At 49.3% G+C, this 13721-nt stretch overlaps 1 protein-coding gene across 1 annotated transcript in view; it reads right to left on the minus strand.

Annotated features, from left to right (window-relative positions):
- LOC129715786 (histone-lysine N-methyltransferase ASH1L-like) overlaps positions 1-13721 on the minus strand; it is a gene marked incomplete at its 3' end in the record, with an annotated part of 216484 nt that overhangs the window by 14580 nt on the left and 188183 nt on the right. Inside the window, 2 exon segments of the mRNA XM_055665637.1 lie at positions 3603-3711; positions 5947-5992. Coding sequence (XP_055521612.1) covers positions 3603-3711; positions 5947-5992 — 155 coding nt within the window.

Below are 13721 nucleotides of genomic sequence, written 5' to 3' on the forward strand. Positions count from 1 at the left end.
AGGGTGCTACAGCTACCACTGTTCTACCTTTCATAAGCTCATAAGTGATAGATGCAGAACTAGGCCGTTCGGCCCATCGTCCACTCCGCCATTCAATCACGGCTGATCTACCTCTCCCTCCTAACCCCATTCTCCTGCCTCCTCCCCACAACCCCTGACACATGTGCAAATTATTCCTGAGTTAAAAAATACCCACTGACTTGTGGCCTCCACAGCCTTCAGTGGCAAAGAATTCCACAGATTCACCACCCTCTGGCTAAAGAAATTCCTCATCGTCTCCTCCCTAAAGGGACGTGCTTTTATTCTGAGGGTGTGCCCTCAGGTCCTAGACTCTCCCACCAGTGGAAACATCCTCTCCACATCCACTCTATCTCAGTCTTTCACCATTCTCTAAGTTTCAAAGAGGTCCCCTCCTTCAACCTTCAAAACTCCAGCGAGAACAGGCCCAAAGCTTCTAAACTCCAGCGAGAACAGGCCCAAAGCTTCTAAACTCCAGCGAGAACAGGCCCAAAGCTTCTAAACTCCAGCGAGAACAGGCCAAACCTTCTAAACTCCAGCAAGAACAGGCCCAAAGCTTCTAAACTCCAGCGAGAACAGGCCCAAACCTTCTAAACTCCAGCGAGAACAGGCCCAAAGCTTCTAAACTCCAGCAAGTACAGGCCCAAAGCTTCTAAACTCCAGCGAGAACAGGCCCAAACCTTCTAAACTCCAGCGAGAACAGGCCCAAACCTTCTAAACTCCAGCGAGAACAGGCCCAAACCTTCTAAACTCCAGCGAGAACAGGCCCAAACCTTCTAAACTCCAACGAGAACAGGCCCAAAGCTTCTAAACTCCAGCAAGTACAGGCCAAAGCTTCTAAACTCTAGCGAGAACAGGCCCAAATCTTCTAAACTCCAGCAAGTACAGACCCAAATCTTCTAAACTCCAGCGAGAACAGGCCCAAAGCTTCTAAACTCCAGCGAGAACAGGCCCAAACCTTCTAAACTCCAGCAAGAAAAGGCCCAAAACTTTTCAACACCCGCAAGAACAGGCCCAAACCTTCTAAAAACCCAGCGAGAATAGGCCCAAAGCCTCTAAAACTCCAGTGAGTACAGGCCCAAAGCTTCTTCTAAACTCCAGCGAGAACAGGCCTAAATCTTCTAAAACCCAAGCGAGAACTCTTCTAAACTCCAGCAAGTACAGGCCCAAAGCTTCTAAACACCAGCAAGAACAGGCCCAAAGCTTCTAAAACTCCAGCGAGTATAGGCCCAAAGCTTCTAAAACTCCAGTGAGAACAGGCCCAAAGCTTCTAAACTCCAGCAAGAACAGGCCCAAACCTTCTAAACTCCAACAAGAACAGGCCCAAACCTTCTAAAACTCCAGCGAGAACAGGCCTAAAGCTTCTAAAACTCCAGCGAGAACAGGCCCAAAGCTTCTAAACTCCAGCAAGAACAGGCCCAAAGCTTCTAAAACTCCAGCGAGAACAGGCCCAAAGCTTCTAAACTCCAGCAAGAACAGGCCCAAACCTTCTAAACTCCAACAAGAACAGGCCCAAAGCTTCTAAACTCCAGCAAGTACAGACCCAAAGCTTCTAAACTCCAGCGAGAACAGGCCCAAACCTTCTAAAACTCCAGCGAGTACAGGCCCAGGCCTAAAGACGGATTTAGGGCGGGTATAGTCTTCTGGCTAGATTCTGCAATCTAGGAGAGTCTAGAACAAGTGGGCACAGCCTCAGAACAAAAGGGATGTACCTTGCGAATAGAGATAAGAGGATAAAAACTAAATGAGAGGGAAAAACTAGACCAGCTACGATGGAATGGTGGAGCAGGCTTGATGGGCCGAACATCCTAATTCTGCCCCCTGTGGCTTATGGGTTATAAAAGGCCGTGGAATTCATTCAGGAGGCATTCATTCAAGTCCTCATGAATATCTGTAATAATGTACATTGGAAGCAGTGGTGGACTAAAATGCTGGAGAAATTCAGCGGGTGAGGCAGTGTCTATGGAGGTGACGTTTCGGGTCGAGACCCTTCTGGAAACTCAGCGGGTGAGGCAGCATCTATGGAGCGAAGGAATAGGCGACGTTTCAGGTCGAGACCCTTCTGGAAACTCAGCGGGTGAGGCAGCATCTATGGAGCGAAGGAATAGGTGACGTTTCGGGTCGAGACCCTTCTGGAAACTCAGCGGGTGAGGCAGCATCTATGGAGCGAAGGAATAGGCGACGTTTCGGGTCGAGACCCTTCCGGGTCTCGACCCGAAACGTCGCCTATTCCTTCGCTCCATAGATGCTGCCTCACCCGCTGAGTTTCTCCAGCATTTTTGTCCTCTGTCGCTTTTTCCAGCACCTGCAGTTCCTTCGTCTACATTGGGAGCAGGAAATCGGTTTGTAATTAAAGCTTTGCAGGGGGTCTGTTAATTGGCCCACATCAAAAGAGAAAGCCTCGGCTTAAATGATTTCACGCACTGCGATGGAAGCTTCCAGAACAGGCTTATTTTGTCACCTGGCACATCAAGCCGGCACATAAGTATATTCATCTGATTATTAATAAGCGGGCCATGTGATATAAGGCGCAAAAAGCTGGGGTTACTCAGCGGGGCTGGGCGGCATCTCTGGAGAGAAGGAAAGGGGGATGTGTGCACACACACACACAAACGTACACACGCACATAAACACACACACACACACGGACATAGACACGCACACACAAACGCACACACACACACGCATATAGACACATTCAGAGTGTCTACGAGGATCCTCCAGTGCTTCTACGCAGCGGCGGTGGAAAGCATCTTGTCCGGGAACATTACCATCTGGTTTGGGAATTGCTCTGCCCAGGACAAGAAGGCTCTGCAGAGAGTAGTGCGTTCGGCCGAACAAACGCACTATGGGAACTTCACTCGCCCCCCCCTGCAGGAACTATACAACAGGAGGTGCAACTCCAGAGCAAATAAAATCATGGGAGACCCCTTCCACCCCTGCAACGGACTGTTCCAGCTGCTACGGTCAGGCAAACGCCTCCGTTGCCATGCGGTGAGAACGGAGAGGTTGAGAAGGAGTTTCTTCCCAGAGGCAATTCGGACTGTAAACGCCTATCTCACCAGGGACTAACTCTACAGAACGTTTTTCCTTCCATTATTTATTATGTAAAAGAATATGTGTGTTATGATTGTGTTTATAATTTGTTTGGTTGTTTGTCTTTTTGCACAAAGTCCGCGAGCATTGCCACTTTCATTTCACTGCACATCTCGTATGTGTATGTGACAAATAAACTTGACTTGACTTGACACACACACGGACATAGACACGCACACACACACAAACGCACACACACACACACGTACACACACACACACGCACACACACACACACACACACACACACACACACACACACACACACACACACACACACACAGACAGAGACACACACACACACACACACACACACAGACACACAGACACACACACACACGCACACACATACACACACACGTACACACAGACACACACACACACGCACACACACGCACACACACAGACACACACACACACACACACACACACACACACACACACACACACACACACAGACAGAGACACACACACACACAGACACACTACCTGTTGAGACAGTCCTCCATGCAGCTCCTGTCGGCTGGGTTGTTTGGCCTCTTGCAGTTGCAGGTGGTGGGCTCGCAGCCGGAGAGAGGCTTAACATCGACAAACACGTCTGCGGGGGGAGAACAAGCAGCCGGTTACAGCCCCCCCCGCAAACACACACGTATAACGCTTATAATCCCTCAGCACCAATCTAATCCTGATCAAACATAGAACATAGGTGCAGGAGGAGGCCATTCAGCCCTTCCAGCCAGCACTGCCATTTAATATGATCACGGCTGATCATCCACAATCAGTGCCCCGTTCCTGCTTTCTCCCCATATCCCTTGATTCCGTTAGCCCTAAGAGCTACATCTAAAGGGCCTGTCCCACTATACGAGTTTACCCAAGAGCTCTCCCGAGTTTTAATAAAATCAAACTCGTGGTAAGTACGTAGAATGTACGTAGCGGGTACGTCGGAGGTCGGGACGCCTCCTAGCGGCTCGGAACGTTAACGGCAGGTACTCGGGAAACGCGGTAAGCTGGTGAAGTTTTTTCAACATGTTGAAAATTGTCCACGAGAGCCCCGAGTACCTACGAGCGGCCATTACCGTAATTCTCCCCGAGTTCGAATCAGGGGAAACTCGGGAGAGCTCTTGAATCGCCTCGTACAGTGGAACAGGCCTTAACTCTCTCTTTGAAAACATCCAGTGAATCGGCCTCCACTGCCTTCTGTGGCAGAGAATTCCACAGATTCGCGACTCTCTGGGTGAAGATGTTTTTTCCTCAACTCAGTCCAAAATGGCCGAACAGTTATTCTTAAACTGTGTGTGGCCCCTGGTTCTGCACTCTCCAACATGGGGAACATTTTTCCTGCATCTAGCCTGTCCAATCCACTAAGAATCTGATATGTTTCCATCACATTCCCTCTCATCCTTCTAAATTCCAGTGAATACAAGCCCAGTCGACCCATTCTTTCCTTTAGTCGATTCATAGAAACATAGACAATAGGTGCAGGAGTAGAGGCCATTCGGCCCTTCGAGCCTGCACCATTCGCCATTCAATATGATCATGGCTGGTCATCCAACTCAGTATCCTGTACCTGCCTTCTCTCCATACCCCCTGATCCCCTTAGCCACAAGGGCCACATCTAACTCCCTCTTAAATATAGCCAATGAACTGTGCCTCAACTACCCCCTGTGGCAGAGAGTTCCAGAGATTCACCACTCTCTGTGTGAAAAAAGTTCTCATCTCGGTTTTAAAGGATTTCCCCCTTATCCTTAAGCTGTGACCCCTTGTCCTGGAATTCCCCAACATCGGGGAACAATCTTCCTGCATCTAGCCTGTCCAACCCCTTAAGAATTTTGTAAGTTTCTATAAGATCCCCTCTCAATCTCCTAAATTCTAGAGAGTATAAACCAAGTCTATCCAGTCTTTCTTCATAAGACAGTCCTGACATCCCAGGAATCAGTCTGGTGAACCTTCTCTGCACTCCCTCTATGGCAATAATGTCCTTCCTCAGATTTGGAGACCAAAACTGTACACAATACTCCAGGTGTGGTCTCACCAAGACCCTGTGTGGCAGAGAGTTCCAGAGATTCACCACAGATTCATTCAGTTGATTCATGATGGCAGCAACATGGCTGGAAGCTTATAAGGAAATGGGGAACATTATAAAGAAGAGCTGCTGGAGGAGCAAAATTAGGCCATTCGGCCCATCAAGTCTACCTCGCCATTCAATCATGGCTGATCTATCTCTCCCTCCTAACCCCATTCTCCTGCCCTCTCCTCATAAAACCCTGACACCCGCACTAATCAAGAATCTATCCATCTCTGCCTTAAAAATACCCACTGACTTGTGGCCTCCACCGCCGTCTGTGGCAACGAATCCCAAGTTCAAGTTCAAGTTCAAATGAGTTTATTGTCATGTGTCCCTGTATAGGACAATGAAATTCTTGCTTTGCTTCAGCACAACAGAATATAGTAGGCATTGACTACAGAACAGATCAGTGTGTTATCCCACAGATTCACCACCCTCTGGCTGAAGAAATCTCCTTCCTCTAGGAAGGTCCTTTAATTCAGAGGCTGTGGCCTCTGGTCCTAGACTCTAGACTCTCCCACTAGTGGAAACATCCTCTCCACATCCACTCTATCCGGGCCTTTCACTATACGGTGAAGTTTCAATGAGGTCCAGTCCACTCCCACCCCCCTCCCCAACCTTCTAGACTCCAGCGAGTGCAGGCCCAGTGCCGTCAAAGGCTCATCATATGTTAACCCGATCAATGGATCCATTTTAAAAAGCACATAAACAAAGGCTGCCAACTTCAAAGATGAATTGTCCAAGGCTGACAAACAAATTGAAACTTACTTGATCGTATTTTCTTATAGAGTGGGACGTCAGGTTTCTTGTAGAGCTGTAAGACACAAAGAGAGGATGAATTGTAAGTTTCAATGCATAGAAACATAGAAAATAGCTGCAGGAGTAGAGGCCATTCGGCCCTTCGAGCCTGCACCGCCATTCAATATGATCATGGCTGATCATCCAACTCAGTATCCCGTACCTACCTTCTCTCCATACCCTTTAACCACAAGGACCACATCTAACTCCTTCTTAAATATAGCCAATGAACTGTGGCCTCAACTACCTTCTGCGGCAGAGAATTCCACAGATTCACCACTCTCTGTGTGTGAAAAAAAATCTCATCTCGGTCCGAAAAGATTCCCCCTTTATCCTTAAACTGTGTGTGTGGCCCCTTGTTCTGGACTTCCCCAACATCGGGAACAATCTTCCTGCATCTAGCCTGTCCAACCCCTTAAGAATTTTGTAAGTTTCTATAAGATCCCCCCCTCAACCTTCTAAATTCTAGCGAGTACAAGCCGGGTCTATCCAGTCTTTCTTCATAAGAAAGTCCTGACATCCCAGGAATCAGTCTGGTGAACCTTCTCTGTACTCCCTCTATGGCAGGAATGTCTTTCCTCAGATTAGGAGACCAAAACCGTACGCAATACTCCAGGTGTGGTCTCACCAAGACCCTGAAAACTGCAGTAGAACCTCCCTGCTCCTAGACTCAAATCCTTTTGCTACGAAGGAATGGGCGAAGTTTCGGGTCGAGACGTCACCTACTGCCCGAGTGAGGCCCGGCGCAAATTGGAGGAACAGCACCTCGTATTTCACTTGTGTAGTTTACACCCCAGCGGTATGAACATTGACGTCAGGAAGTCCTTACTTTCTCCTACCCTTCTCAGCTCTCCCTCAGCCCTCTGGCTCCTCCTCTTCCTTTCTTCTTCCCTTCTTCCCCCCCCCCCACCCTCACACATCAGACTGAAGCAAAGATCCTATAGCGGAGCAAGGTAGTCCACTCGTCGAAAAAGACATGGGCAGATTCGTGGGGTAATGTTCGGCCCCATTTCCGTAACCGGCTTCCGTCTCCGCACCAAAGATCCCGTAGATCTCCACAAAGATACTAGTGCGGAGACGGAAACATCCTGGCAAAAATAAAACTCATTTGGTAAAAATCTTCTCCTCATTTTCAGAATTATAATTTATTAACACAAACTGTTCCCCCCCACAACGTTGATTACAATGCGAGTCGGGTCGGATGGCGGGTCCATTCGGTACTACTGAAATGGATGGCAAGCAAGAGTCGCCCGTCTTTGGTTTAGCTATAGGATCAGCCCATTGAAGATTTAGCAAGAGTGGTCGATCCCTGCTGGGAACCTCAGCGGGTATAGGCATCTCTTTGGTCTGAAGGAATAGGTGACGTTTCGGGCCGAGACCCTTCTAGAAACTCAGCGGGTGAGGCAGCATCTATGGAGCGAAGGAATAGGTGACGTTTCGGGTCGAGACCTTCAGTCTGAAGAAGGGTCTCGACCCGAAACGTCACCTATTCCTTCGCTCCATAGATGCTGCCGCACCCACTGAGTTTCTCCAGCATTTTTGTCCTCCTGAGGTTTACAAACCCACAGGCCCGACAATAATTGTGGACATGCTGCAACGATTGGAAAAGAAACTGATTCTTTATTTGTGTTTAGTGCGGAGATACAGCGAGGACAATAGACGACAGGTGCAGGGGCCAGAGTAGGCCATTCAACCCTTCGAGCCAGCACCGACCGCCATTCACTGTGATCACGGCTGATCATCCCCAATCAGTACCCCGGTCCTGCCTTCTCCCCATATCTCCTGACTCCGCTATCTTTAAGAGCCCTGTCTAGCTCTCTCTTGAAAGCATCCAGAGAACCGGCCTCCACCGCTGTCTTTAAAGTGGAACAGTTTCGGCCCGAAACGTTGCCTATTTCCTTCGCTCCTTAGATGCTGCCTCCTGCACCCGCTGAATTTCTCCAGCACTATTGCCTACCTCCGTTATCTTTAAGAGCCCTATCTAGCTCTCTCTTGAAAGCATCCAGAGAACCGGCCTCCACCAGAGAATTCTGAGGCAGAGAATTCCACAGACTCACAACCCTCTGTGAGAAAAAGTGTTTCCTCGTCTCTGTTCTAAATGGCTTACCCCTTATTCTTCAACTGTGTGTGTGTGTGGCCCCTGGTTCTGGACTCCCCCAACATCAGGAACATGTTTCCTGCCTCTAGCGTGTCCAAACCCTTAACAATCTTATATGTTTCAATGAGATTTCCTCTCATCCTTCTAAACTCCAGAGTGTACAAGCCCGCAGCCGCTCCATTCTCTCAGCATATGACAGTCCCGCCATCCCGGGAATTAACCTGGTGAACCTACGCTGGGCTCCCTCAATAGCAAGAGTATGAGGAGGTTTCCTCTGCTTACCCTTTTTCTACCCTTCCCTCTCTCTCCATCCCCTCTCCCGTCCCAGTTCTGACTGTCTCCGACTACATTCTATCTCTGTCCCGCCCCCTCCCCCTGCCATCAGTCTGAAGAAGGGTCTCGACCCGAAACGTCGCCCATTCCTTCTCTCCATAGATGCTGCCTGTCCCGATGAGTTACTCCAGCATTTTGTGTCTACTATTATTCCTCCCTTGTGGTTTTCGATAGGAACAACGTACAGGCTGCCTGCCTGTGTGTGGAGAAACGCACAACACCGTTTCAAGAAGCATTTCCACTCCTCCCTGACACAAGAACAATTTTTTTTCTTTGTTTCAGTTTTCGGGGAAGTGTGTGTTTTTTTTTTTTTTTTTTTTGTCGCAAGAGCAAAATACATTCCACTCTTGCCGGCGGCTGCCAAGACAAACACACCCGAGAAAACATTCTCAGCCAGGTTGGCTGTACATTCGTAATCTCCAAGGGATGGCCCAGGGAGTGGGGGAGAAAGCTGGAAAACACTGGGAAGTGGCCCAAGATGAAGCAGCAGCAGCAGCAGCAGCAGCAATGTGCAGGCATGTTTGTGAATGGCACCACCAGCGGGCTGAGCTGCTGCCTTGCAGCGCCTGAGACTCCCGGTTCAATCCCGACCACGGGTTCTTGTCTGTACAGAGTTTGTACGTTTCCCCTCCCGTGCGATTTCCCCAAGATCTTCCGTTTCCTCCCACACTCCCAAAGACGTGCAGGTTTGTAGGTTCATTGGCTTGGGTATGTGTAGGATAATGTCATAGAAACTGGCAATACAGAGTTTGTATTCGGCCCTTCGAATGGCCTCCTCCTGCACCTGTTTTCTATTTTTCCATGAGAGGTTCTCATTTTCTCTCCACACCTCCCGCTGAGACTGCAGGTTTTTAGTGTCTATCTTGGCTTGGGGTTATGTGTAGGAGAATGGGGTCAGAGAAAGAAATAGATAAAGCATAGACAATAGGTGCTGGAGTAGAGGCCATTCGGCCCTTCGAGCAAGCACCGCCATTCAATATGATCATGGCTGATCATCCAACTCAGTATCCCATCCCTGCCTTCTCTCCATACCCCCTGATCCCTTTAGCCGCAAGGACCACATCTAACTCCCTCTTAAATATAGCCAATTTCGTTATCTAATGCATTTTGTTGTCTCTGTACTGTACACTGACAATGACAATTAAAATTGAATCTTGAACTGTGGCCTCAACTACCTTCTGAGGCAGAGAATTCCACAGACTCACCATTCTCTGTGAGTGAAAAAAAATGTTTTTCTCTTCTCAGTCCTAAAAGATTCCCCCCTTATCCTTAAGATTCCCCCCTTATCCTTAAGTGTTTCCTCGTCTCCGTTCTGAATGGCCTACTCCTCATTCTTAAACTGTGGCCCCTGGTTCTGGACTCCCCCAACATCGGGAACATGTTTCCTGCTTCTAGTGTGTCCAAGCCCTTAACAATCTTACATGTTTCAATGAGATCCCCCTCTTATCCTTCTAAACTCCAGAGTGTACAAGCCTTGTACAAGCCAGCGGTAGAGTTGTCCTGGACTTCCCCAACATCGGGAACAATCTTCCTGCATCTAGCCTGTCCAACCCCTTAAGAATTTTGTAAGTTTCTATAAGATCCCCCCTCAATCTTCTAAATTCCAGCGAGTACAAGCCGAGTCTATCCAGTCTTTCTTCATAAAACAGTCCTGACATCCCAGGAATCAGTCTGGTGAACCTTCTCTGTGCTCCCTCTATGGCAAGAATGTCCTTCCTCAGATTAGGAGACCAAAACTGTACGCAATACTCCAGGTGTGGTCTCACCAAGACCCTGTACAACTGCAGTAGAACCTCCCCGCTCCTATACTCAAATCCTTTTGCTATGGCCCTGGTGTCCCTGGTGTGTGTGCGTGTGTAGGATAGTGTCAGTGTGCAGGGTGATCGCTGGTCGGCGCCATCTCGCTGGGCTGAAGAAACATAGAAAATAGGTGCAGGAGTAGGCTCATTCAATGTGATCATGGCTGATCATCCTCAATCAGTACCCCGTTCCTGCCTTCTCCCCATATCCCCTGACTCCGCTACCTTTAAGAGCCCTATCTAGCTCAAAAGACTCGAAAGCATCAAGCAGCACTACCTTCTGAATTTTGTAGTCGGCAGGGCAGTACTCGGCATATCGCCAACTTGGGACAATTTAACATTTATACCAAGCCAATTAACCTACAAACCAGTACGTCTTTGGAGTGTGGGAGGAAACCGAAGGTCTCGGAGAAAACCCACGCAGATCACGGGGAGAGGCCTCTCTTGGACCCACAATACCTCTACTCTGATCAAGAAGGCTCACCAGCGTCTCTTCTTCCTGAGGAGACTGAAGAAGGTCCATCTGTCTCCTCAGATCCTGGCGAACTTCTACCGCTGCACCATCGAGAGCATCCTTAGCAACTGCATCACAGTATGGTATGGCAACTGCTCTGTCTCCGACCGGAAGGCATTGCAGAGGGTGGTGAAAATTGCCCAACGCATCACCGGTTCCTCGCTCCCCTCCATTGAGTCTGTCCAAAGCAAGCGCTGTCTGCGGAGGGCGCTCAGCATCGCCAAGGACCGCTTCTTCCCGGCGGCTGTCACTCTACTCAACAACGTACCTCGGTGACTGCCAATCACCACCCCCCCCCCACCCCCCCCCCGGACACTTATTATTATTTTTTTATTCAAATCATTTGCTATGTCGCGCTTCCAGGGAGATGCTAAATGCATTTCGTTGTCTCTGTACTGTACACTGACAATGACAATTAAAATTGAATCTGAATCTGAATCTGAGAGGGTGCAAACTCCGTAGAGACAGCGCCCATAGTCGGGATCGAACCCGGGTCTCCGGCGCTGCATTTTTGTTGTAAGGCAGCAACTCTACCGCTGTGCCACCGTGATTGCACTAACACACAGCCGCAAAGCCCAAGATGGTGGCAACTCGTTACAGACCCAGTGTTATTAAACGTCTGATGACCCTGTTTTGGGTCGGGGCCCTTCTGAAGACTGGAGGTGAAAATAGAACAAGACAAATCACGGCCTGCATCAGGCATAGAAGTTCCCTGATAGACTAAAGTGCTGGAGAAGCTCAGCAGGTGCAGCAGCATCTATGGAGCGATGGAATTCCTTCACTCCATAGATGCTGCCTCACCCACTGAGTTTCCAGAGTTTTGGTTTCCTGTTGGGGAAGTCATTTTTTACACAGAGAGTGGTGAATCTGTGGAACTCTCTGCCACAGAAGGTAGTTGAGGCCACACAGTCCATCGGCTATATTTAAGAGGGAGTTAGATGTGGCCCTTGTGGCTAAAGGGATCAGGGGGTATGGAGAGAAGGCAGGTACAGGGAGGAGAGAGAGAGAGAGAGAGAGAGAGGGGAGGGAGAGGAGAGAGAGAAGAGAGAGAGGGTGAGAGAGAGAGAGAGAGAGAGAGAGGGGAGAGAGAGAGTGAGAGAGAGGGGAAGAGAGTGAAGGAGTGAGAGGGGTGAGAGAGAGGGAGGAGGAGAGGGAGAGAGAGAGGGGGAAGAGAGGAGGAGGGGAGAGAGGAGAGAGAGAGAGAGAGGGGGAGGAGACAGAGAGTGAGAGGGTGAAATAGAGAGGGAGAGAGGGTGAGAGAGGGAGGGAGGAGAGAGGGAAGGAAGGAGAGAGGGAAGGCGGTGCAGGCTCGAAGGGCCGAATGGCCTCTACTCCTGCACCTATTGTCTATGTTTCTATGAAACCGAAGATCTCGGAGAAAACACAGGCAAGTCACGGGGAGAGAACGTGCAGACTCCGTAAAGGCAGCACCCGTAGTCGGGATGGAACCCGGGTCTCCGGAGTTGTAAGGCAGCAACTCTATCTGTAACTTCTAAAGTAAATGGCAGCCCTGAGCAGCGTAATTACCCCCCCCCCCCCACCCCCCAACCCATCCCCCATCTCAGCCGTCTGAGAGAGAGTCTTTGGTGAAAGGGCTGAATGATGTTGGAAGGAGCCCAGCGCAGTGCTTCTCTGCTGAAGTGCCACATCTGTGTTGAATTAGAGCCAGGCTGATTTAAGGCTCGCAGTGAAACATGGGCGGGAGCTGCGGAACTCTCGTTGCAAAAACATCGGCCAGGCTCACAGCGGCCCGGAAAATGAAGCAGGCCCCTGATCACTGAGTTACTTCATTCAGCGGGAGACAAACATGCTGGAGGAACTCAGCGGGTGATGAACTCAGCGGCATCGATGGAGCGAAGGAAATAGGCGATGTTTCGGATCTCGAGCCTCAAGGGTCGTGAAATACTTTAGTTGCTTGCTAACCAGTCAGCGGAAAGACAACACATGATTATAATCGAGCCATTTACAGTGTATAGATACACGATAAGGGAATAACGTTTAGTGCAAGGCACAGGTAGTAATGTCCAATGAAAGATAGTCCGAGGGTCACCAATGAGGTAGATAGTAGTTCAGGACTGCCCTCTAGTTGTGGTAGGATGGTTCAGTTGCCCGATAACAGCCGGGAAGAAACCAAAGATCCTATAGCGGAGCTAGATAGACCACTAAATGCAATGGGCTGACGTGTAGTATGCAACGGAGCGGAACGTCGGCCATTTCAGTAACCCGACCCGGCTCGCAGTGTAATCAACGTTGCGGGGGAACAGAGTGTGTTAATAAATTATATTTCTGAAAACGAGGAGAAGATTTTTCCCAAAGAACTTTTATTTTTACCAGGATGTTTCCGTAACCGGCTTCCGTCCTGGCACTAGTTATCTTTGCGGAGATCGACGGAATCTTTGGTGCGGTGACGGAAGCCGGTTACGGGAATGGGGCCCGAACATTACCCCACGAATCTGCCCATGAACGTACCACGTCTTTTTCGTCGAGTGATCTATCTTGCTCCGCTGTAGGATCTTTGGAAGAAACTGTCCCTGAATGTGGAGGTGTGCATATTCACACTTCTATACCTTTTGCCCGATGGGAGAAGAAGGACTCGTCGCCTATTAACATAGAAACATAGAAATTAGGTGCAGGAGTAGGCCATTCGGCCCTTCGAGCCTGCACCGCCATTCAATATGATCATGGCTGATCATCCAACTCAGTATCCCGTACCTGCCTTCTCTCCATACCCCCTGATCCCCTTAGCCACAAGGGCCACATCTAACTCTTAAATATAGCCAATGAACTGGCCTCAACCACCCTCTGTGGCAGAGAGTTCCAGAGATTCACCACTCTCTGCATGAAAAAAGTTCTTCTCATCTCGGTTTTAAAGGATTTCCCCTTTATCCTTAAGCTGTGACCCCTTGTCCTGGACTTCCCTAACATCGGAAACAATCTTCCTGCATCTAGCCTGTCCAACCCCATAAGGAATTTTGTATTTCCTTCCTAGACAAGAATTCTG

The sequence above is a fragment of the Leucoraja erinacea genome, unplaced genomic scaffold, assembly GCF_028641065.1.
Source record: "Leucoraja erinacea ecotype New England unplaced genomic scaffold, Leri_hhj_1 Leri_139S, whole genome shotgun sequence".
NCBI classification, from domain to species: domain Eukaryota; kingdom Metazoa; phylum Chordata; class Chondrichthyes; order Rajiformes; family Rajidae; genus Leucoraja; species Leucoraja erinaceus.